Raw genomic sequence first — 21,892 nt, 5'->3', positions numbered from 1 at the left:
CCTACTGTGTCCATGAAGTCTGTGAGCAGGTATTTTGTTGCCCAGTCCGTTTTGCATCAGTATCAGCAGGCTCCTTTTTGGTCAAGGTTTATCAATACTAAATTCCCTGTTTTGTGCTTGTTCTATTTCTTTTTTTTTTTCTTACTAGTTGAGCTACTTCTAAATCTTCTAAATTAGTTCTTTTACCTCATTTGATCTCATAAAAATGAAGTTCTTAATAATCTCAGCCTCAGCCTGTCATCCTTCTCCTTCCACAATCTGTAAGTGACCTAATTTCATGTGGCTTCAGATCCTGTTTATAGTAGTAATTCTCCAATCATACTTCCAGTGAAGACTGCCTGTCCTTCTCCTTTACCATTCCCCATTTCTCCAGTCTTTCTTATGCCTTAATCCTTCCTTCTTGATTGATCTTCCTACTTCCGTGATTACAGCTTTTAGAAATTCTAATGATATCCTATTAGTGGTAAATTCTTTCAATGTCACTTTCCCTAGATATGCCCTTATTTTGTCCTCTTTCTTGAAGAATAGTTTTGCTGGGTGTCCAATTCCAGGCTCTGAATTTTCTTTTTCTTTTAGCTTGTTAGGATTTTATTTACTACCTTCTGTGCTCCACACTGCTGATGAGAAGTCAGCCATTGTTCTAAACTGTGTTTCTGGTAGTTAAAGCTCTCTTTTCTCTCTGACTGCTTTTAAGATCTTCTTGTTGTCTTGGCTGTTCTGCACTATAACAATGTGTATGACACTGGATCTCTCTTTATTTATTTGGATTAGGATTCATTGGGTTTCCAGAACCTGAGGATTTGGATATTTCATTAATTCTAGAAAATCCTCAGTCAATATTTATGTGAATAGTGCTTCTTGCTGATTCTCACATATCTTTTTCAGGTATTCTGTTTAAATGTGTATTAGATATTCTCACACCATCTTCCAAGTATCTTAATTTTTCCATACTACTTTCTCTTTTCTTTCTGTACTCTGAGTAATTACTTCAACTCAATCATACAGTTGATCCCTTCAGATGCATCAAATGGGCAATTTAAATCATCTTTTGAGCTTCTGTTTTTAATTGTTATATTTTTAGCTCCAGAATAGAGTCTATGCAATTTTTTAAACATCTAAGTGAATATTTTAAATACCCTCTTGTTCTTTGCTCATGCTTTGAATGTTCTCTTTTATTTCTTTAAACATAGTAAACACACTCATTTTCTATTCTGAATCTTATAACAGTGAAATCTGTAATCTTTGTGAGTCTAATTCGGTTGTTTACTGTTTCTGCTGACTCAAAGTACCTTGTTCCCAACAATGTTCTGTAATTTTTTGTTAAAGAATAAAGGCAGAGAACATTCTAGAATTGATGATGAATCCACAGAGAATCAACAAATCTCAACCCAAATAAAAAGAAACCCTCATAAAGACATATAAAGATTAAAAAACCAGAACACTAAAGCAATTCTCCAGGCAGATAATTTTGTTTAAAAGGATCTTGATTTAATAATGCTAAGTCTAGTAAATTCTAGCTTCCTAGGAAATAGCAAAATATCCTCAGGAAACACATTTTGGTAATTTGTTGTTATTATTGTTAACATTAGTATTTTACATTTGAGTATTTGCATCATTATCTTGCCAGCTCATGTATACATTTAGACAATTAGGGTTTTTTTCTTTTAATTTTTGTTTTTGTTTTTTAACCAAAAAAAAAAAATCCCTTTTGATATCGATATCCATCCTTTTGGTATTCCATACTTGGAATGTTCCAAGGTTATTTAATTTTAATATTACTCTATTTCTGGAAATAAAGTCAGAGGCAGATTATTTATTTTTTTCCAGCTTTATTGATGTATGATTGAAAAATACAAATTTTGTATATTTGAGGTATATAACATGATGCTTTGATATACATATACCTTGTGATGATTCCTTAATATTGATACCCAGATGTCATCTGGCATCAAGTTTCAGTTTGCAGTGGAACATGTGTACACTGTGTTGCTGCCTTTTCCTCCCCCAAATCAAGCTGCATACCTGCAATTGATGTGTCTTGTCCATGCACACCTTCAGGCTGGAGAACTTGGCATAAAAAAATGTAACTATTTTCAAATTTATTAGAAAACAAAGGATTTACTAGGTTAGCTTAATTTCACATTTCCAGATCTTCTAAATATTTTTACCCAATATTAGTGGAGTATAAAAATGGCCTTTCTTTGTATAATTTTTCTTCTCTAGAGTTGCCAGCATAACTACTATGAGGACGCAAAAGCCTATGGATTCAAAAATAAGCTAATTATAGTTGCAGCTGAAACAGCTGGAAATGGATTGTATAATTTTATTGTTCCTCTCAGGGCATATTATAGACCAAAGAAAGAACTTAATCCTGTAATACTGCTATTGGATAACCCGTAAGTATATTTTTAAATGTACAAACAAGACAAAAATTTGTTAATATTTTATCAAAAATAATTTAATTTACTTAGAATATTTTAAATCAGATACATTATGGCACATGCTTCATTGAGAGATATATTCTGTGCTGTGGCAGAAAACAACCATTTTATATGATTGTGTTTCACAAGTACAACTTAAAACATCACTGGAGTACTCTTAGCCTTTTATTTAAAACTATTTTTGCAAGTGGTCATTGCTCTATACCAGTGCGAAACATGCCACTGAAATAATTATAGTTATTTTCATTAAATTAATCAACTAGCCTGGAAAATCTCTGCCAAAACTGGACAGTTTCATTGTCTTTGTGAAGAACCATTAATTATCAGAGAAGCATATTAATGATCCATTTTATATCATACCATTACACATCATCATAAGTTCTTATAATTCTTCCACTGTTAAAACATATATTCTGTAACATAACATGAATAGTTTGTGCTTTACAATGTTCATTTCTTTTGAAAATGTTTCATTGATATAGTCTTGTGAAATAAGACTACTTAAACATTTCAAAATCCTTATACGAATACAAATATACATCACTAAATGCTGTGGTCAAATCCATTGTATACTAAAATTGCAATATTTCTCTCTCTGACTCAGATTAGTAGCAGATGGTCCTTAAATCAATACCATATTTTAGAATCCTCCAACTCTCCTCTTAAACTCTAAAGTGATGCAAATTTCAGGGTAAACCAAATGAGGTCAAAATCTGCTGCCTTGTCTCTGCTTTTAAAATTTATCAAAAGAATTTTTTCAAAACAGAGGTATCTCCCTAATATATTGTAACTTCATGACATTATTTATTCTGAATATATGAATATCAAGAGACTGATTGACTCATCTTGTTTTAGAGTCAGTATCTCAATGGTAATCAACTCTAAAACTTGAGCACACCTCTAGAGGTTTCAGTTGAAGAATTTTCAGGTCTGATGACTCAATGATTTTTTGATACCACCTTAGCATCCAAGGAAAGGTGAGATAAATTTAGGGCAGGTGTAGGGGAACAAAAACTTGGACCCAATGTCAGAGGAAATAAAAACTTAATAAAACAAATCTTAGGAGAATAACAGTTGAATTACTGGATGGCTAGGGTGATAGAGTATGGTGGCAAAGCACCTGCAAGGCCTTGGGATATATCCGTTATTCTGGAACTTTTCTGGTAGGAGGCTCTAAGAAACTGACGAAGATCTGGCACATGAGAGATGCTCATCAACTATGTGAATTCAGAAGTGTCCAATTTTGGCTCTTTTTGCTTATGGTGTAGTGTGTCCACTGCCTTAAAGATGAATTTAAGACAGGGGTATTTACTTGTTGATTGACTTAGAGCATTCCCATCTCGGATGGCTTGGATCAAAGTGGATCAACTCAGGCCCCAGAATACAGAGAAGCAGATAGGAAGAGGTTTGGAAAGAAAGAAGTGGCACTGTGCCTACAGCAGCCCTATGATAAAGCAAAGGGTAAAAACTATCCTTTCACCTTCTTTATATTATTTCAAGGTAAAATTTCTTGTCCTGATGTGTAAATCTCCTAATTGGGTTCTTGTACCTGATTTCAATGTGTATGTGTGTGTCAGAGGGCTTCTCCACACCTCCAGCAAACAATGCTCAGGACACCAGCTCAGTTCTGGGGGAATTCAACTCACTTCTGACACCATCTACCCAGAAATAGCATCGGATTCCACAGGTTGAAAGTTCAGTCTTACAAAACTGTCCCACCCGCACTTCAGAATCTAATCAAAAGCCAGGTTATCACCCCATAACTGATCAGCTATAGATTGGAAGTTTCAGTGACCCCCTCCTTGGACTTCAGATGCCAGTTGCATGTCTAGGTTGTTACCTGTACTTCTGACTGAGTGACTGTAGATCGGGGGTTCCCACAACCACCTACTCAAGGTCAAGTTATTTGCTAGAGCAGCTCACAGAATTCAGAGAAACATTTTACTTACCAGATTGCCACTTTATTATAAAAGCATATAACTTGGGAACAACTGGATGGAAGAGATGCACAGGGCAAGGTATGGGGAAAGGGCATGGAGTTTCCATGCCCTCTATGTGGGCACCACTATCACCAAATCTCTACCTGTTCACCAGCCCAGAAGTTCTCCAGACTCCATCCTTTTGGGTTTTTAATGGAGGCTTCATTACATAGGCACAATTGATTAAATCATTGGCCATTGGTGATTGAACTCAATCTCCTGCCCCTCCCCCTTCCTCAGAAATCACGGGGTGGGACTGAAGTTCCAACCCTCTATTCAGGTGGGAACTTCAGTTTCCCTGGCAAACAGCCCCATCCTTAGGTATTTTCCAAAAGGAACCTCATTAATTTAAACCCGGTGGTCCTGGAAAGGGGCTTGTTATGAAGAACAAGACACCCATTTCAACTTTTTTGGCTGAAGTGATTTCAGGAACTGAGGATTAGAGACCAAATATTATGACAAAAGATGCTCCCATTGCTGTTATCACTCAGGAAATTCCAAGCGTTTGGGGAGCTGTGAGCTAGAAAATGTGGTGAAATGTGAGAAATCTGAATGTGAATACCAAATATACATTCCTTATAAACCACAATAAAAGAATCAGTCTTGTCAAATTTGGGAGTGGAGTTTACTCCATGGAATGGAGACGGGCTCCACTCCTTTTCCATATCCAGTTGTGCTGAGTAATCTTATCTCAGAGTCACTAATCCCCCTTTCTCCCCCCTTATTATTCCAATGAGCAGGTGGCAGGAGCTAGGATTTCTTAACCTGTGTACCTGGTGTAGACTTTGGAATTGCCATAACTAAATCAGCCTCTTTCTGTTTGGTTTTGAATTAACAGGTTACCAAAATGCCCAGTTACTCAATGGTTGATTGATTGGTTTGTATATTAGAATTATAAAAATCAAGTGGTTATTTCTAGAGTCTTAATTCCTGAATCTGATGAATCACAGAAAAATCTGAAGACTCTGTTTTTCTTAGTTACTGACAAACTGGTCAGTATTTCAATATAAATATAGATGTAGCTTTTATCAGAGAATATTTTATCTGAATAATACTGTAGTGACTATTTAATAAAATTAATATTCTTTACCACCATCCTCTGCTTATTATAGTAATAATTGTTGAGCACTTACTACATGGCAATCATCATAGTAGATACCTAACCTTTATTTCACATTGTATTTCCATAAAAAATATATCCATGTCATATAGTGATGATTTATCCTCAGAAAGATGTACCAAGCAGCTTAAGATCTCAAAGCTTACGAATTACAATGATAACATTTAAAGAATTCAATCTGTGTGACTTGATTACACCACTGCCTCTTATTTCATAGAAAGGAAAAAGCAGGCCAAAGAAGTTAAATGATTTGTTCCAAGGTCAATTCTAGAATTAGAACCTTTTCTGCAATTCATAGTTCATTGATCTTTCAACTATGTGACCTTACTTTACTTACAGGTTTTTGATATATGCAAAAATACATTGTTTGTCAATTGCTTTTAGAAACAAGAATATTTTAACTTTAGAATATTTTGCATTAAATTGTTTTCTTTGCTTTCCTAAGGACTTACAGTTTGGAATCTAGCTATTCACATGATGTTTGTTAAATGATTTTAATGGGGTTTAACTTTTTTTCAAAGCGTTGGGATGAAAGCTCGGGCTGTAAAATTTATCACCTTCCTGTGCATTTCCCGAAAACGGTATCTAACATTTTTATTTGTTGTTCTCTGTTCCTTTGATTGAGAATGAGGAAGCAAACACTAAACACCAGTAAATAATGTTCCAGGAAGTTTTATGCAATCCTCTTCTTTTTTTTTAAACAATGAGATACTTGTTTCTCTGCTGTGGCTAGTATTTTTCAGTCTATCCTGTAGTACTACAAAGAAATATGATGTTTTCTTTAAAATACTTCCGGGTTATAAGAATTTGCACACTAATAATTGTACACACTTCTACAATTATTAGCTTAGTGGGGTTTGACTTTATTTTAAATGCATATGAGCATTGCTGAAAATAATATCAATACATGCTACTTAGGAAATTTAGTTGATGACCAATTTATTCAATATACCAGAAACAAATAACAGATGCCACAAATATGGGATTTAAAAATGTAAATTAAATTTATGATATTCACATACATAATATGTCAAAATAAGTCTTCACAATGTTTCCAAATAGAAGGCCTTCTCCATTTCATATGGTAATTACATAAAACCCAGGTACATTGGAAAACATCTTACACTTGATACTGGCTCATTAGAGCTGGTCTCAGTTCTGACTGATTGGCCATCTGTTCTCTTTGGCCTGTTGTTGTGGCACACTGATTTTAAATAGTTTGATTACCATCTCACCCTTAAAAATTGTCTAGTCATCTCATGATACCATTTCATATGAGACATGGGAAAGAGAGTCAAACACTTTGAAATATATTACCCAAAGCTACACAAGGTTAAAGTACAAGATCCAGCCTTATCTTCTTAATTTTTACAACATTTTGTTTAAACTATCCCTTTACTAAATCAATCTTCTTTCCACATATAGCTACAAGTAAGCTCCAGTTCAGCTTATTTCAAAAATAATGATAAACTGTCTGATATGTCAGGGTCCTTATTAAAGACATTCAGACCTTAGACTCATACAGATCTGAAATAAGGCCTTGATAGGACTGTTGCGTATTACAGAATTTCTGTAAGCCTCAATTTTCTCATTTATAAAATTAGTAGAACATTTATCTTAAGTTATTTTGCAAGTATATAAAATAATGTATATGAAGCACTAGTACAATATCTGACTCATAAAAAGCAGTGAGGAAATGTCAGTTTCCCCCTTCTACCACTCAAGAGAAGGACATTGTCACTATTTAAACTGATGGGAGAATTTCTGTGAAAACCCAATTAACAAAAAAAGGGAAATTTATTTCAAGTTGTTGAAATTAAGCTACTACTATAGTTTTAGGGGAGAAATAAACTTCTTAAAAGTGGAATTATGAAATGCTAGCAAAATAAACTCTCACTGCATTCTTTTCTTGAATTTGAAATAAAAAAATTAAGTTCATTATAGTTATTAGTTAAATGGGAAAAAATGATATTCAACTTGCAAATCCATGCAATTTCCCAAAACTTTTAACTTCCTATCAATAACCAGCTAATTCATATTTGCATATAATGAAAATTTTTATATAATAATGAAGATATTTTAAATATAATGAAGATATTTAGACTCAAAAATAGTCATGTTTCTTAATAGAATTACAGTTAGGACTCTGATGAAGGATGTGCTCATTTTTTTTTACTAAGCAGTTTAGTGCCATCAAAACCTTTGCCGATTTACTTAAATGAGCCAAAATAATCCATATGAACGTATAGTTGATATATTCTTGATATTTCAGGTTTCCTTTCAAACCACCGTTATCAGATGGATCTTTTTGTTATACAAGTTAAATTTTACATGGTATGGCATACTAAACTCCCTACATTAGATATGCTCCATCAGTATTATATGTTTACCAGGTTTCAGGTGACTTGCCTTGCCTTGTAACATAGCTGGATTCATGTAAGGATGAACCATGCTACCACAATACAGATGTTAATTTCTAAGGATTTGAAAGATTGTTTGTGCATTGTAAATACATGTTTGTGGCAGAATTGCATGTCAGTAAGATTCATGAGTTTTAGGAATATATAAGGCAATGATTTTGATGTCTACATACTTTGAATGATTTCTACTGGACAAAACAAAAAAATACAAAGGCCAAATCTTCAGTTTTAGCTCTAACAGAAGAGTTGGCATAACATAAGGACTAGTGACCCCGGTACTTCTTATCACATGGAAAATTTTTGGTATCTTTATTAGGTTGAATTATTCAATAACATTAACTACTGTTGCAAGACTTTGGAAGACAGATATGTTACAGTGGACAGATGGTCAGCGAAGATAGTGTAAATAATTGAATTAATCTGAATTTTTTAAAAATGAGGAGGTTATTCCAGACGGTATTGCTCTGGAATTAATAATGAGGAATTATGGACCCAACTCTGCTACACAAGTTATTGAGCTACTCACTTTATCTGACTGGAACTATGTTGGAGCAAAGAGAGATAAAACAAAATAATAACCCCCAAAATGCAGTCAAAAGGATCTTTCAAAGCACCACAGAATCTCAGTGCTGTCCCTGTCTTGTGTCACTTGTATCCTGACGTATTCTTCTATAATCACGAGGTGGGTAAGAGACATGGAGGGTCTTGAGTCAGCAGTGAGGATACCCCCTCTAATTTTAAGATGCAGAGCAGTGCCCAGAAAGAGAAGAACTGGTAGGCACTAGCCAAGACCACTGTGGGACTGTATATGATTATGTTTGTTGAAAACAACCTACAGCATGAGCTTTAAAAAATTTGTAACGTGTGATTCACTAATGTGAAAAGTTTTATGAATGTTTTGGGGTAAATGATAAAAACAAATGCTAGAAAAAGAGTCATCCAAAAATGTCCAGATGAGTAACATTTATAATAGCAGGATATTGGAAATAGCTTGTAACTCCAGTAATTAATAGCACAAAGGTGAAAATAACATAAATGAAATAATTGAGGATTTTTAAAATGAATTGTGGTACATTTATAATATGTAGTAATATGGGGCCACTTAAAATGGTTAGGATGTAATTTATTGATGGTAGGAATGTAATCAACAGGGATAGTCTTTGGAAGTTTTCTTTTTATGCTTCACTGCACTGAGCATTATTTTTCTTTAGAGTGGAAAAAGATGAGTATGATCAACAGGAAGAAAATAAATCAGGGAGGACAAGACTTCTTCAGGCTTCAGGGAGAAGCACCTGGGATACTGCAGGGGCTGTACTTCCCTTTGCCTAGAGGTTCCCTTTGCTTCTCCTTTACTGAGTCAACTCCTACTCATTCTTCAACATCCAAATTAAATATTTCCTCTGTGAAATGATCCTGAACTCTGTCTCCTGAGTGCAACCTGTTCCTTATTTTTTCAGATTAAAACGTGTTGTAATTTTGTGCTTTTACTTATGTGTTCCAAAAACTCTATTTCTTACAGTACAAGTTAACAACATATTCTTTTTGCATACACCTGCATATACTAAAATGTCCGTTAGATAAAACTGTTTGGATACATATATGCTGAGTTAATAGATGCATGAGAGAATTAATAATTCAAAATGAATACAAATTCAAAGAATTACATAATGAATACAGTAGATTAGGTAATTTCTAAGGAAGCTTCCAGGTTCATGATTCTTTCCCTAAATATGCATAAAGAGTAAAGGTTTCAGTTGCAATACAGATTTGCTCAACAATATATATTGAAGAAATCAGTAATGTAAAAGGTGAATTACTTTAATTTTATATAATATATATATATAGATAGATAGATAGATGGGTACATATACTATATTTATTTATTGATATGTTGATATATTAAGGGACATGTTGTGATTCTGTATATCCCTTAGAGAAAATTGCTCTTAATAGGCATGCTAATTTAGTTCCTTATGCTTTATATCATCAAAATAAAATCATCAGTTCCCCATTTTACAAGACTTTCTCAGCATGAATAATTTTAAACTCACTGACAAGACTTTTTAGTCATAAATTAAGAGTATCAATTCAGTGTTTTTGTAGAATAATGCCATAATGTTTCTGATTTAGAAAGCAGAAATGCAACTTGTTTTTATCATTGTTGAGTGCATTGTATTATTCATAACAAGTGCAAATGACATTTTAAAATTAATGTTAAGAGAAAAGGCACTTAAAATTAATCTTGTCAACAGTGTTTAGTTTTGGAAATGAAAACTGAGTCAACTTACTTCCTTTCCCTAGAAGTGCTGCCACTGTTGTGACATTGTGTTTCATTTTGTAACCCATCTGCTACTTAGGCCAGATATGCATTTTCTGGATGCAATCTGTTGGTTTCCAATGGTTTACTACATGGTGGGCTCTATTGACAAGTAGGTGACAAAATCTTTGGCACACTAACTAGTGTGGTGTCCTGTGGTTTGTCGTGTGCTGCACCCCTGTGTTGCATGATGAGTGTAATTTGCCATTTCATTGTTGAAAATATGATGTACATTGCATGTGGAGCTTACGTTCTCGTGTTATACATCTTGCATTCAAACTTCCTAAGCAGTAATCTGTTGTTGAATTGAAACAAATCTTGTTGCATGTCAGTTTTGTTCCCTTTCTAAAGCTATTCCAGTTTTGTGTCATCTATAGCAGTAACTTTATTACTGTTAACATCTTTGTAGAGAAAACCTAGAATTTCAACATTGTGATGCATCGGTATCATTATCATAACTTCTGGAAACCTTCAAAATAATTTGGAAATGCTCATTTTAAATCATTTTAAATTAACTGGAGCATTTCCTTGACAGTCTATTCTGGTAACATATTAGAGTCTTCCTAAAATTTGTTAAAGGTCAAATGTGTGCAATGCTTCAGTTTCAAAATACAAATTGTTATATGCATTAACATGACATTATAACAAATGCAAAAACTAAAAGATCAGAAAACTAGTATGCTTATAAAATGTGTTAATTTTCCATTCTAAAAAAATTCAGCCCAAAACATTCCAAATAAAATGCTAAAAGTTATCCACTGAGAACTTTCATGCTTACATTTCATCTTGTAGATGCTGAAAAAACAAAGCTTTGTAACTTTGACAGTGTTTATTGGCTGTGGACACATTAAAGGCCAAACAGATTAACATATATTTAGCTTCCATTCTACATTAAAATAACTTATGTTATCAGTTGCATAATACTAACCAACTAACTAAAATGTAGATGTACTAAAACTATTATTTAAATCCATGAAAATGAAATCAATCCATATTTTATCAATAGTAATGTTTCTTTTTGTGAGAGTATTCTATTAAAATTCATTAGAACATTATATTTAAAAGATATAAAATAAACCTCTCATCTGTCTTTTTTGATGTAAACTATATAATGAATTCTCCGCCTATAAAAGTATTTACAGGGAGGAAAAGAAGAATGGAAAGGATCAAACCCCTAGGATTAGAGATGAAACAGGATTGGCTACAAGTTGCTAATTATTGAAGCTCGGTGATTTGTACAGGAGGTTCAGTATATAGTATTCTCTTCTGCTTATGTTTGAAATTTTCCGTAAGCATAAATAAGCAAAGAAAACTATGAATGAATTAGAACACACTCACAAACATTCACCTATATTCATTCCTTTACCTTCTAGTTCTCTTCGAAAAGGAAGTCAGAGAAAGGTAGAAAGAGGGGCAATGTCAGTTAGATTATCTGTAACTGTTTTTCATCCATGTTGACTTTTTTCTTGGGCCGCCATCTGGTGACCAAACTGTGTAAAACAATAGTGCTAAAGAAAAAAATCGGCAGTAGCTTTGTAGATAAGATAGTGGGGAGACATATGATAGACACAGAATTATAAGAATAAATCGGTAGCCAAATAAAAAAAGGAAAGAAAGAATGTAATACAATATTAAATGAACATAAATAATTTAAAGTGAAAACATGAAGAACAAAAAAATTTCTATGTGGTTCAGAAATGTCATTCCAATTTTATATATTTTCTATAGATTCTATAGATTTCTTTAGATTTAAACTTATATTTAATAATAATTACTAAAATCATTTGCCAAAGTTATGTGTCAACTACAATGGTCAATACTTTGAGTATGGAATTAACTGATATATACAGGTTTAGGTAGTTAGTGACTATTTAGTACAGGAACTCTCATAGTTAAGTTTTTTGTTAAGTCTCAATTTCATTGATTTATTGTTGATGAAATATTCATTTTTATTATCACTTCTATTTGTGTATCTTTTTTCAGTCAAGCTTACCTTCTACCACTTTATCTTTCCCTTTTCCTATATAGACAATTATAATTTTTTTAATCAGGGAAGTAAAGATTGTAAGAAATGAAATATGAGAAAGTGGATTACCACTAAAATAAGGTCGGTTGAAGACATAAGATTTAAGCATCATTTTTATGGTACCTAAGGGACCATATCACATTCATTTTCCACCTACTTCTTTCTTTTTAAAAAAATGTATTTTAATAGATGTAAGAACAATTATGAATTTCCTAGATAAAAGGAACACCCTAGTAAAGTGTTCCTAGAGATTTAAACTTGGTCATCATACTGATTGGATGTTATGGTCCTGGCCCCTCTCACCATAGGAAATTTATTTGGAATAACATTCTGTTTCCACAGTTTTAGCCATAAAATCCCTGCCACAGAACACTGTGCCTGATTCAAGTGAACTATTTTTTTCTGGACTACTCCTGGGGATCTTGGACTCAAAGCTTTGGTAGTACTCTCTCACCATATAAAAGAGTAAGAAATCCTGCCTCTTGCCTTCCCATAAAAGGAAAATTCCCTCTAGTGAATTAGTGAGATGACTAATTCAAGTGATCATGCACTTGGAGAAGATCCTTGGGGAGCTGACTCTTCCATTTAAGAAGCTAAAACGAGCTACTGTTCTTTAAGATTTACACTTCTCATTTTAAATCAAAAGATGTAGAAATCAATTAGCCCAATTCTTCTTATCTATCTTCAATCAGTTCTGAACCTAGAACACTCTTGCACTCCTTCAAGTTTTGATACAATCTCCCTTATCCAGTTCAGTCCTATTTTTGTAGTTTGTATGAAGCAAAGGCAATGAGATAATGGTTTTCTTAATTTAGCTTTTATGGTAACATTGTTTTTAAATTCAGTGCTAGGTAAAATTTTTATCAGTGATGGGGAGAAGACTGACTCTGTGGTAACTCATAGGAACTTGTGTCGTAGTTTAGCAATTATTCCCTGCAACCATCAAAATTAGTTCATTCAATCACTTGCTGAAAAGTGGCTAAAAGGTAGGCTTGAATGCAACCGATATTTATATATTTTACGTGCTCTTGCCTGTGTAGGACCAATCTATAACACATAGCTTTACACAAATAAATAATAGACATTTAAAAATAAGTATTTTTAATAAATATATTTCCTTATTAGGCTTGACCATCTAAATTAATATGTGTTCATTTTTATTCTTACCAGAAGTGCCTCAGGGATAAAAAATGTGAATGTGTGTCTTTGAAATAATGTGCTAATTGTAAAAACAAGGTTCTAACATATTCTAATCTATTTGATTGTAAAATGGGTGTTTCCATGTTTTATTTATAAAATTAATAAGTATTATTAAAGATCCTTAATGCATGTGCTTTGAAATGGTTGAGATCTAATGAAACATAAAGAAACCCCAAATACAATTTACTTCATATCAGTAGAGAATAGTGTCTTATATTAGCTCCCATAACATCTACCAGTGTCCACTCTGTGAAAACCACGTATAAGGGCAACCTATACGCCTATAAGCGCAGGGGTGTAAGCAAGTTTTAGCACCATCCTAGTACTGAGATTTATTGAAAGTTCATTTTTCTCTGTTGGTTTTTATCAAAGTCTAGATGATTTACTCAGGTGTGGAGTGACTTTCGCTGCCAACATGGTGGTTGTGGACAAAGAAAGCACCATGAGTGCAGAGGAAGACTACATGGCAGATGCCAAAACGATTGTAAACGTGCAGACCCTTTTCAGGTAAATGTCTGGATAACCCAGCCCTTAAACATCTGTGAAATATATGACTCTGTGACTCTGTGTATAAAGAATGAACATGAGACATTTATACTGCAGTTATGTTTATTCATTTCATCATAAAACAAATACTTAGGACCTAATGTATGGCTGGTGCTGTGTGAAGTTTAATTTTTAACACCAGGTCAGCAGTTCTTTTAAAAATAAAAAGAATAATGCATTTGTTTTTTCATATAGTTTAAGAAATTCTAAATCTGTGCAGTAACATTCATGATTTTTGCCAAACCATGCATGTTTAATTTTGGTTTTATGCCCAGCAGTAGCCAAAGGTATGCATTTACATACTGAGTAACCAGGAAGAAAAGATTGCAAGGTTAATATACCCATGTTAGGAGCCAAGTCACAATGTTATCCTCACTTCCTCACGAAAGACAATTCCTATCTTTCAATAATTAAACGCATCCGGATAGGAATTCCCATTAGGGTCATCTTTGCATAAGAATGAGCAATACTGACAAGAGAAAAGTTCATGCTGTGAGCAGAGTCAAAACTGCCAATAAATCAAGACATCGGTGTCACTTGGAATGATTCTTCCTAAAATCATCTTAAAATTTAAATAACTAAAAGATCATTATTTCAGTTTTATGAATTTTGCAGAAGTCTAAAGGAAATATCTGAGCTACGAAATGACGAAAGTAAATAAAGCAATCTGAACTCTTATCTTTATCTCCCCTCACTTCATACCTTTGTATTGTAGCAAATCATATATTGAGGATAATTATCTGTTTATAGTGTGAGGTCAGAATTCAGCTGAGAGAGCCAAGATGTGTGTCTCACTTAAGTTGACTATTTATTATATGATTTTAGGCAAATTACTTTCCTTCTCTAACCCTTGATGTCTTAATCACAAAGTTGTTGGAGATTTTAAAACATATAATGCCTTAGTACCTGCCGGGTCGTTTTCAATTTCTCAATAAATGTTAGCTACTATAATTATTAGCCATAGACTTATCACTTACGTGGGGCAGAGTGGAAAAGCTACAGACCTTGGAACAATATAGCAACAAACTTCATCTGACATCATCTCTATCCCAGAGGTTCCCGCAGAAGATTACTGTGACTTTGAGTATGTTTCTTAACCTCATTGAAATTCAGTTTCCCTCATCTCTAAAATGCATGTGGAGAATAATTAACCCTTCCTACAGTATCAGTGTGAGGACAGGAAATCAGGTATGTAAAGAATCTGTCACAGCAATTGGAAAAACCTACCCTAACTTGCATTAGAACCTCCTCCTGTTCCAGAAGGAGTAATACACCCTCTAAAGTTACTGTAATGGGCAGATCATTTAGAATATAGCTAACTAGTCATTGAGCTATGTAAATAGTACATTTAAAGGTAGCATAGCACATGTTGAAAATATGACATATATATAAGCATTCTTTTTTCTCTAGAAAATGAGAAAGGAAACCACAGGGTAGAAAATGAATTCAGATGGATGAGATTTATAGCCAATGAATAAAGTAAAATCATACTTTTTGATTCCATGCTTGGCAAAATCTAATTATAGTTTTAACAGGAGAGGATCCTGGTCTTTTTGATTAAACATGCCATTTTAATTTTCAGCTTATTCTGAGTTTATTTCTCGTATGGTGACAGTTCTATTGCTTTGACATATTCTCTGAATGAATTATTTTTATTTCAAGAGAATAATAAACCCCCATCTTGCTGAGAAGTGCAAAGGCTCTAATTAATCTTTTTCAATGAACTAGCTGACCAGAATAACTAAGGGTAGCCACACACGTGGTTGCTGATGATGGGAAGGCTGCCTTCCCTGAGTACCTGGTGGAGGAGGCATCACATACTGAAAGAATGACTGTATGAGTGAATGAATGATTTTGGATCTTTTCACTATTAAGGTTACCTATCTTCAGCAGAACATTTTAGAAATTATGCAATTTTTATGGCTCATAAAAACATCTACACTGAATAGTTTCAAGCAGAAATTGGAAAAGACCTATGAAATATGGGCTTCCCTGGTGGCGCAGTGGTTGAGAGTCCGCCTGCCGATGCAGGGGACACGGGTTCATGCCCCGGTCTGGGAAGATCCCACATGCCGTGGAGTGGCTGGGTCCGTGAGCCATGGCCGCAGAGCCTGCGCGTCCAGAGCCTGTGCTCCGCAACGGGAGAGGCCACAAGAGTGAGAGGCCCGTGTACTGCAAAAAAAAAAAAAAAAAGAACTATGAAATACCCAAATTTTGATCTCTCTTTTCCTGTGCCCGTAAAGGCATTATCATTTTTCTAAGTACATAACAATATTTTTCAGGAAAAAATAAATTATGATAGACCCACAGACATAGAAAACAAACTTATGGTTACCAAAGGGGAAAAGGAGGGGAGGGATAAACTATGAGATTGGGATTAACATATACACATGACTATATATAAAATGGATAACCAACAAGGACTTACTGTATAGCACAGGGAACTCTACTCAATATTTTGTAATAACCTATAAGGGAAAAGAGTCTGAAAAAGAATATAGATATATAGATAGATATATATAGATAGATAGATAGATAGATAGATATGTGTAACTGAATCACTGTGCTGTACACCTGAAACTAACACAACATTGTGAATCAACTATACTCCAATTTTAAAAAATATGGTAATATTTAAAATAAACTTTAAAAAATCTATGAAACTTTTTTATGGAATAATTCATCAGCTGTTAATCTAGGCATACTAAACTAGGCTAGTCTTACATAATAAAAGAGTCAGATACAAGTGGGTCCCTATGGTATATGGAATACCATTTATGTAGATAAATGACCCAAATCGTACAGACTTGGTAGTTTCATTTTATCGGTGCAGTCAGTCAGATATAACCCTTGAGGTCACTCTGCCACATTCCTTGAAGGTTTCATTTCTTCATTCACTGTGACTCTTACCAACCCTGCTTCTACCATAATTCTTGATGTTTTCAAAAATCCTACCCAGATGATCCTTTCGATGTCTCACCTTAGCCACCTATTCTCATGGTCATTAGAGTACCAAAAATTCCCCCCCCCATATTCTGAATTTCATTCAACTCCCTGAACACTACTACTTATTTTCTACCTCATTGCTTCCCATATCCCCCACTCCGAGCAGTCCTTTTCTGCTGGAATCTACTGTCCACTGATTCTACTGTCCTTAGTCACCTGAGGGCTATCTTCCCTCTTTACCCAGATTAAACTCCAAGATCAGTCATGACAAACAGTCCTGTGCTGAAACCCTAAACAACCAATTACTGATTATCTACTATGGGCTAACACAGATCTCAACTCTGTTTCCCTTTTCTGTCTTCCTCCTACTCCCAGTTTTCTGTCCTTTCAGATTTTCTACCCACCAGCTTGCATGAAATTTCCTAGAGGCAGATGACAGCACTCCAGAGAGAGGATCCAGTTACTCTTATTAGTAAGCATCAGGCACCCAGAAGTCCAGTCACAGTGGGTGGATAGCAGACTATTTATTTAGGATAAAAGCCTAGGGCCCCATCTCCAAGGGAACTAGATTCTTACACATCGAGTATGCAAAAGTAAATAGTGTTAAACATGTTTAAAGAACACAATTTAGGTAATACAAACAAATTTTAACACGTCATGAAATGGACAGTCTCCATTCCCAAGGGTCCAGAGAACTCCAAACTGGGGTGAGAGGCAGGAAGTTTTTATAGCTTAAAGACTAAGAAACAAGGAAGAGAAAAAAGAGAAAATGAATAAGGAACAAGGATATAAGTACAGAGCCCAGAGTTGGCTTGGCATTTGGGGGTTGGCTGACTGACTATAATCTATTTCTGGTCAAGTGGGACATCTACAGGAACAGGAACGTTTAGGTTTTGGTTTGCTGACGTGACAGCCAGGGCAGGAGCCACTCCATCTTGGGCCTAGAAATTATTTCAACAATAGTATGTCTAAAAGATCTCAGCCAGTCCTTGCATCTTTATGACCATAATTCATTTCCTCAAACAAGAGCCAGTTTCTTACTGGTTAACTGGTAAGGCTGGGGTGTTGATAGAAGTATTTATAACAGAAGCCATGTCAATTCTGGGATGTGTACTCTGATTACAAAAACTAACTGTGCCACCCTGGGTGGTGAAATAGAATGCTTAGCTGCACCTGGAGTTTCTTTTAAACCAAACCTTGAACCTATCACACTGTTTGTGCTGAAGCATTTTAACGTAAAGTGAGAACTATCTTAAGAGTCATGAAGCTGGTATTGATGGAGCTTAAGCTTTAAATCAGAAGAGTCCCAGAGTCTAACATCAAGTTCATTTTAATCTGGGCAGCCTGAATATGCCCACACTATGGCATCATCCTGCCCAGCAAGGTTGTTGAAAGGACTAAGTGAGATGATTTCTGAAAAGCACTCAGCAGCACCAGGCACATAATAGGCAGATAATAATTGGCAGTGTCCTCAAGTTGCAGTTTCTAAAATATCGTGGTCATGAAAATGTGTAAGCAGACATCATGGTTACTGTATTAGTTAGAAAGTTAGGGCAAGAATTTAGATGCAATATTTTCTTTGGCTTATTTATTTCTAGGAGACAATCAAATCTTGTGATCTCCGTAGTATCTGGATGGTACTAGGCAAATAGAGTACTGTATACTGTTACTTTGTTACATATTTTCAACATGTGCTATGCTACCTTTAAATGTACTATTTACATAGCTCAATGACTAGTTAGCTATATTCTAAATGAACTGCCCATTACAGTAACTTTAGAGGGTGTATTACTCCTTCTGGAACAGGAGGAGGTTCTAATGCAAGTTAGGGTAGATTTTTCCAATTGCTGTGACAGATTCTTTACATACCTGATTTCCTGTCCTCACACTGACACTGTAAGAAGGGTTAATTATTCTCCACATGCATTTTAGAGATGAGGGAAACTGAATTTCAATGAGATTAAGAAGATGGTACTAGGCAAATAAAGAGTACTGTATACTGTTACTTTATATGGGGTGATGCTACATTTTATGCTAGCATTTCTGACTGTTTAGCTGTTTGGGCCATGCCATTTTAACTTGATTATTTTGACATTCTGTTTGGATGTGGGGTTTTTTGACTTTTACATTTTTTCTTCTAAAACTGTGAAGGAATATGTTAGAAAAGTCTTCAATCTGTGCTTATATTAGAGCCCAGGAGACAAGAATGAGATGGAATTCAAGTATGAAATGAAAGTAAGAGTTCTCTAGTTCACAACCTACTGATGTAACTGGTATGATCAGTCTGGAATAAGGTTACATTTGTTATTCAGAAGCTCAGAGTGATCGCCTGAGCCCCTACCTGCCTAGCTTACTAGGACTCACAGCTTTACTCAACAGGGCTCTCTTCTCCCCGGATTGTCCAAGGACCTTCAAAGTTAGTCCCAAAAGACCAAAGGCAAGCAGGAGAAGCACCTTAATTCACTGGCAGTGTTTATGTGCGTGAGAGGTGGAAAGGGAAGGAGGAGTTAGGGGAGCCTTGGGGGCATGGGGAGAATTCCTTTCCGTCTGCAATGTCATCTGTGACATAGTTTTGTGATTGAAAGCTGGACAACACAGTTTAATGTGTCTTCATCCACATTTTGTGGCAATTACCTATTTGCTGGTTTGGCCCCAGAGAACCTAGCCAGGAAGTGATTCATCTTTAACATCCAAAGCCTAGAGCATGGTGTCCAGAGTTTTAACACTCATTTAGTGAGCACTCTGAAGTGTGTGCTAGGATGGCTGGACTAAGAGGAACCTCCAGCCATGCTTTGTGCCAGCATGAGCTGTCTTTCCAGAAGGACCTAAGTGGGTCCTTAGCCAGATGTGTTCTTCCTCGCAAGGTGAGTTTTCCTTTATGGGTTCTTAGTAGCCCCATAAAGCAGCAAACTTCCTCTGGGATGACCTCTAGCCCAGAGGTTCCAGACCCACTGAGGAAGGGAATGGCTCCACTACTGTGCTCAGAAGAGACTGTGAATCCTTCGCAGCTGGCCCACCACCTCCCCCAGAGAGCATTTCAGACCACAGAAGACATTAGCAGATAAGGTCTTTGTCAAGTTAGGTCCTGTTAAACTTTCTCTCCTACCTGTCTAAGCACCTTTCCTTACATTTCTAAGAGAAACACTCAAGTGAATCTTCCTTGCACAAAGATCCCCTGTCTGATTTCCAAATTAAAAGAAAAGCAGGTCTTCACTTTCAAATTTAAGTTTCTCTTGCTAAAGTTTTACCTAACAAGGCGCTCGATACATTTGGAAAATATTGAAAGTTTCCACATTTTTATGAACGAGTATTAGTATCTAAATTAAATTTAAATAAGCACATCAAAATGTGCCTTGAATGAAAAACAACCACTTCAAATGCCCAAGACATTTTGGGGTAGGAAGTTTTGCTCTACTATCCAAGGAAAGTATTAAGTCATTTAAGGACTTAGCTAGAGGATTATAAATTTGACAACTACTGAAAGAAAATAGAAAGATATATGTGATCTAGTCCAGTGGGTGAAGGAATGCTTCTCCCTGAGGAACTGGTCTTTTACTAAAAAGATAAAGGCAGTAAGTGGACTTAAAAGATGAACAGAGCATTCCACATGGGGGCAGCAAATACCAAGGCTCTAGGTACTAAACATTCAAGGACTTGGAGCAGAGCCAGAGGAAGGTATGCCAGAGGCTGAGGTGGAAACCAGAAGCCAGACTATTCAGGGCTTTGAAGAACACTTTAGTAAGTTGCCCTTTATTTTAAGAATAACAGGAAATCATTGAAAGATAGGAAAGTTTAAAATATTATTTTAGCTACAGTGTGAAGAATGGTTTGGGGAAAAGTGAGAGTGGGTGAAAACCGACCAGTTAGAAGACTTTTGAATTGCAAGGACTATAAGAGCATAAATGTCGAGTTAAAAATAAAAATAAAAAAATTAAAAAGGAATATTTTATTTTTGCCAAGCAAAATAGTCATAGTCTTACTGAGAAATAACACACATAAGCACTTGGGAAATGATGTAATTCAAAACATTGATGCCGAATACCTATCAATGCAAGAGTGATTTTTTATACAGTGCAAAATTTTTAATATTTTGTTTGGTTTACATGGATTAAAATTTTAAATGCAGGAGATATCTGATATTTATTATACTGTCATTTATTACTACTGCCCCAGACTCAGATCTAAAGTGTTTTTAAAATATTTGTGAAAAAATATGTTCATGTTAGTTTTAGTTCCAATATTCGATCATAGTCTAAAACTGGGGTCTCATGTATCTAAGTGTGTTTCTATACCTTTCATAATAATATACACCCTTTGTTATTCAGAAACATCATTCCCAGCCATCACAGATCAAAATTTATAGTGTAACACAATAGCTCACTAAGTAATATTTTTATTAAAATATTATAAACAATTTTCAGATTTGTATGTTCTGATGTTTGTTTGTTTTGCTTTAATATATACAGGCAGCTAGTCTCAGAGTTCTCCCAGTCTCTGAAATGAAGTATATGGTATGGTTTTCATCTTTGTGTTGGTTAACATACCTGGGCATGTCAAAATGATTTATTAAATGAATTAATTCAAGCAGGTGACAATTCTATAGATATTTTACACAATTATACTTACATCACCGAGTACATTGGCCCATCAAAATGTGTCTTGAATAAAAAACAGCCATTTCAACTGCCAAAGACATTTTGGGATAGCAAGTTTTGCTCCAATGTACAAGGAAAGTATTAAACAAGTCATTTAAAACTTAAACTAGAGAATTAACTACAGAAGTAATTGTAGAACAATTTAAAGTAGAACAAACTACATTATTTTCAATTACTATATTGCTTTATGATGATCCTAGTACCTAGGGAAAAGAGACTTATTTGGTCATTTATTTCTAAAA

At 34.8% G+C, this 21,892-nt stretch overlaps 1 protein-coding gene across 5 annotated transcripts in view; it reads left to right on the top strand.

Moving 5' to 3' along the window:
- The window catches only part of KCNT2 (potassium sodium-activated channel subfamily T member 2), a 358,057-nt gene that overhangs the window by 266,797 nt on the left and 69,368 nt on the right, over positions 1–21,892 (top strand). For all 5 annotated transcript variants that reach the window (XM_060091451.1, XM_060091450.1, XM_060091453.1 and 2 more), the window contains 2 exons: positions 2,224–2,396; positions 13,876–14,010. In XM_060091451.1, coding sequence (XP_059947434.1) covers positions 2,224–2,396; positions 13,876–14,010 — 308 coding nt within the window. The remainder of the gene's footprint in view (positions 1–2,223; positions 2,397–13,875; positions 14,011–21,892) is intronic.

Source organism: Mesoplodon densirostris, chromosome 2 (genome assembly GCF_025265405.1).
Source record: "Mesoplodon densirostris isolate mMesDen1 chromosome 2, mMesDen1 primary haplotype, whole genome shotgun sequence".
Classification (NCBI taxonomy): domain Eukaryota; kingdom Metazoa; phylum Chordata; class Mammalia; order Artiodactyla; family Ziphiidae; genus Mesoplodon; species Mesoplodon densirostris.
This window is presented reverse-complemented; position numbering and strand designations above follow the sequence as displayed.